Raw genomic sequence first — 4,606 nt, forward strand, 5'->3', positions numbered from 1 at the left:
AAAAATATTTTATTATTTTTTAAATAAAAAATATATAAAATATATTCCATACTCGACAGATAAAAAAATAAAAACACAAATTTCATATCACCCGATATAAAGACAAAAAAAATAGATATAAAATATGAGAATAAAAACAAAGATAATTAGCACGCTACATTTCTGTCCCTATTTACACGCTGAGGAAATTTCTATAAAGTACAGGAAGAACACTGAAATAATTATGGATAGAGACAAACGGAAACTTGCTTTAATTTCTTGAGGAATTTTCTATGTTGGAATATAGGACATTTAATACTTGCCATGTCAATGGTTTAAAATGCAGACTATAAGTGTTTATCAACCAATTTAATTCAATACAAAGTTGTTGTAATCAAATAAAATAAAAACTGTGAAACTAATTAGAAAACTAATTTGATCGAAGAAAAAAAAGTTGATTTGATATAAAAGTTTATAAAATACATATCATAAAATAAGAATAATATGATAATATATAAATATTTTATTTTATTTTTAAAATAAAATTGAAATTTATAATATAACAGTTAAAAAAAACTAGAGGTTATATTTTATTCAAAAGAATTGAAAATAATAGAGGGCATATAAAGTGTAATAAATTAAAGGGTCTGTGTGTATACTTTGTATACATAAAATTTTGGCAGAAAATCTAATCGATTACTATGTCTTCATAAACTTCCATAGCTCTTTTGAAATTTAGGTCATTCTAGATTGATTTCTAGCAAATGAAACTTCAGTGACATTATTAATGGCTTATTTTACATACTCTTCCAAATCTAAGGGAACTTGAAACCTCATCATCATTTTATTGTGAAATAAATCTATACTCGTAGATAATACCACCTGAACCCGTTCCAATTTTGATGAAAAATATTCAATTTGATTGAGTATGAGTACAAGTAAAATTCGATATATTAAATCGGGTACGAGTACGAGTATATACCTACTCGCCCCGTACCTATCCCTGTTCCCACTCCTGATTTAATTGTATTAAAGAATTTTAATATTTTATTATGTGTGATTATTTATTATAATGTGAAACATTTATAATTATTTAATTATTAAAAAGTCTCTTGATTAAAATGAAATAAAGAAATAATCTAATTATAATTATAATACAATAAAAAAAATAATTTAAAATATTGTATATTTTTTTATAAAAAAATAATAATTATTTTTTACAGATACAAATACAGGTACGAGTATATATCCTATATCCGACAAGAACAGGGATGAAATAAAAATAATATACCTAACAGTTACAAATACAAGTATAGAAATAAGTTTAAATTATAGGAACAAAAACAAATATCATGAAATTCATACCCGACCCGCTCCGTTGCCATTACAATTTTATATCCTATCGCTAAATATGCTTTGATTATATTTCTTTATAATCAGCAAAGAGAAAATATTTAATAGAATATGTTTATGGAACACCCAACCTATATACACGTGCCACAATTTTACAGAGGTTTCATCAAGAGTACTAGAGGGTTCACAGACCATTCAATAAAGGAAAAAGAAGAACACTTTACCTTTACAATAATAAGACCAATATCTAAATTATATTTTATCAACTGCAACACTACCTCAGCATTTGCAACCTCACTTTTTTTCATGAATGGTTTTATACTTTTGATGGAAACTCAAAAGCTTTCTCCATACAATCACAAGCAGATACCTAGGAACTTAGAGGATGGAGCAGGTATTTTGGAATGAATCATCAACTACATGAAGGTAGATGGGAGAAGGTGGTAGATAAGTGGCACGTATTGGACGTGGAAGAGAGTTATGAAAATGATGTAAAGGTGAGTTTTCCTTTGGCGTCATTTCTTCTTCTCCATCTTGGTCACCTTCCTCGGCTCCTTCTTCCACAATATCTTCAACACTTAACAGCGTAGCATAGCGGAACTTTTTTCTCATCTTATTGGTTAAGCACACAGCATCAATTCCAATTCCAACTACCACCACATGATCACTGCTTTCTCCTTCTAATGATAACGACAACACACCTGTATTTTGATACATATATATAACATTATAACACGAAAAAAAAAAAAAAAAAAGAAGCACAGCACCGTGCACATAAAATTAATTGCTATATATACATATGTATATGAAAACTTTGGCTGATGAATAAAAATTTAATTAAAGGCTGCTAGTTAGTTTTGAATTAAATGTTATCCAACAAACAATATATAGCTAGGTATTTCCAGTACTTACCGGCTATTCAAATTTAAAATAGATAGTTAAGTAATAAACGGAATGCAAATTATTGAATATGACACACGTGCGTGCACCTTGGCATTTAGCAGCAATTTTCAGAGCTTTGCTTCTGCATTTCTCACTCTCCACGTGAACCTTTATAACTATTCTCTGCTTCATGGCAGTATTCATATAGAGTTTATTATTTTCAAATAATTAAATAAGAAGCATGTAATTTACCTAATCATTTCAAGTGATATCACCTTCATATTTGATGATACGAAGATAGCTTTATGTTGTTGAGAGAAGCCAGAATCGCGGGCGACCAAATATGTTTGCTTTCTAGTTTGTATGGGCTTGCGAGCCATATATATAATAATAATATTATATGTGAGGTCCTCAGTCACGGTTTAATTGTGCATTCCCACCCTACACGCCAGGAAAATTAGGAAAAATATCTTTTAATACCCTAAATGCTATTATTAAACACTAAGTGAAAGAAATAAAAATAATAAAAAATATAACCACATGACTTGATATGAAAATAAATTAAATTAAATAAAAATAATTAAAATTAAATATAAGTAAATAGTTAATAATATTAAGGTCTGCTCGATAAAATACGATAAATAAAGTGACACTATATAAGTGGGTACTAATTATTAGAAGTTTTATTTAAAAAAAAATACGTGAAAATAAAGAAAATAAATAAATAAAAGATAAAAAAGAAAAGGTGTTTTAAAAGTTACATATACAAAATGATCTTAAAAAAATATAATCTACACGAAGAAGACATGTCGTCGTGTTTATTAATAATGTAATAGGAAATTAATTTGTTATTAACCATTTTCTTTCGAGAGCAATGATATATGAATATTTATATTTATTGGTTTAATTTTGTTTTTAGTTCTTTAAATTTGGAGTAATCATTTTTTTATTCTCCAAATTTAAAACTCATGTTTTTAGACCCTATAATTATAACACTTTAAGTTTTTTTTTAATTAATTATTATTTTTTAACAAGAATTGTGTGTTGTAATGTTCTAAGATGAGATGTTGAGAGACTCTGAGAGTTAAGAAATTCCTAAGAAGTTTACATGTTTTTAAAGATTTCTCTTGACAACGGTCTAGCTTGATGTTGAGATTTTCGTTGAAACACTTTTGTTAATATTTGTAAATTCGTTTAATTCTATCAACGGTCTCAAACACGGCAAGTATACCGGCCGTTCAAGTAGTAAAAATATCGTATCCACAGGGATTAGAAGGTAATATAAGCATTTATTGACTATTCGTGACTAAAGAATAATTCCAATTTCATAGTTTGTGCAGTGAATTCAAAGTTGTGACTATTGGAATGAAAGCTGTAAATAAATATTATTTTGTGAGTGGAAAAGGTAAGGAATGGTATTGTGGTATTGTGAGGTTGTGGGGGTCAGATTTCATCAAACGTAACACTAATGTATCCTTAATCTCTTGTTGAATTCATTGCTTAGTCAACCCAAGAGTTTACTCAAACCTAATCCCTTAGAGAAAGAGCCTAGGTGCGGATATTGAATATCAATCCCTTGAGTACCCAATATCTACACCCGCATTATGAGCTAGGGTTTAAGACTACTAATGGGTCAAGCTCTATCCCTAGATACAATCACCACTAGGCATATGTTTCATAACTAGTTTTAAAGGTTATTTTCCAATACCCATGGAACCTTAAATCATGCAAAGGGTGCTCAATCCAAAGCAAGCATTAAGAATAGAAACAAACACAACAAAGAATAAAACAACATGTATATATAACATTAAAACCGTAAAGATTACAATAGAGTACGTTGGTTACATCTAACCCCACAAAATGGGTGAAACCACTCACAACAATGAGGGCAAATACAAAATAGAGATGGAAGAGGAAGTGAAGAATCGAAGGAAAGATCCGCACACGGACGATCCCAAGCCCTGGGAATCCCTTCCGCAGCTCCTGGAGGCGCCCAATGTGAGAATGAAGGTTTCTCCCCCGAAAATGGCTTCAAATACGAGTCTGGGAGATTAGATTAGGGTTCCGCGCCCGGCGCACAATTCTTCGCGCCCGGCACAAGTTCTTCCAGAGAAGTCAAGCACTCTCTGTCTCAACACAAGCCCGGCGTAATTCCTTTTGCGCCCGGCTCAATTCCTTTTGTGCCCAGCGCAATATAACTGGCAGAGATGAAATACTCTGTTTTTGTCACGCTCAGCGCGGGTTATATTGAGTCCGGCGCAGAACCTCTTCTCTGCTCCTTAGCTTCTTAGGTTTCCAATCCTAAGAGTCTTCAATCCTCAAGTCCCTAGCTCAATACCTGCACAAAAAATAAGGTGTATTAAGGTATTGTTAGCTAAATTTGGGTTAGTTA

General features: G+C 30.7%; 1 protein-coding gene across 1 annotated transcript; it reads right to left on the bottom strand.

Annotated features, from left to right (window-relative positions):
* Positions 1 to 1,284: 1,284 nt before the first annotated feature.
* LOC109795539 (heavy metal-associated isoprenylated plant protein 41) lies at positions 1,285 to 2,609 on the bottom strand. The gene is made up of 3 exons (XM_020355074.3): positions 2,490 to 2,609; positions 2,322 to 2,397; positions 1,285 to 2,033 (listed from the first exon to the last, which is right to left on the bottom strand). Exons 1-3 carry the CDS (start codon positions 2,592 to 2,594, stop codon positions 1,711 to 1,713), a joined length of 504 nt encoding a protein of 167 aa, XP_020210663.2. The 5' UTR covers positions 2,595 to 2,609; the 3' UTR covers positions 1,285 to 1,710.
* Between the last annotated feature and the right edge of the window lie 1,997 nt (positions 2,610 to 4,606).

The sequence above is a fragment of the Cajanus cajan genome, chromosome 9 (assembly GCF_000230855.2).
Source record: "Cajanus cajan strain Asha chromosome 9, NIPB_CcT2T_4, whole genome shotgun sequence".
Taxonomy (NCBI): domain Eukaryota; kingdom Viridiplantae; phylum Streptophyta; class Magnoliopsida; order Fabales; family Fabaceae; genus Cajanus; species Cajanus cajan.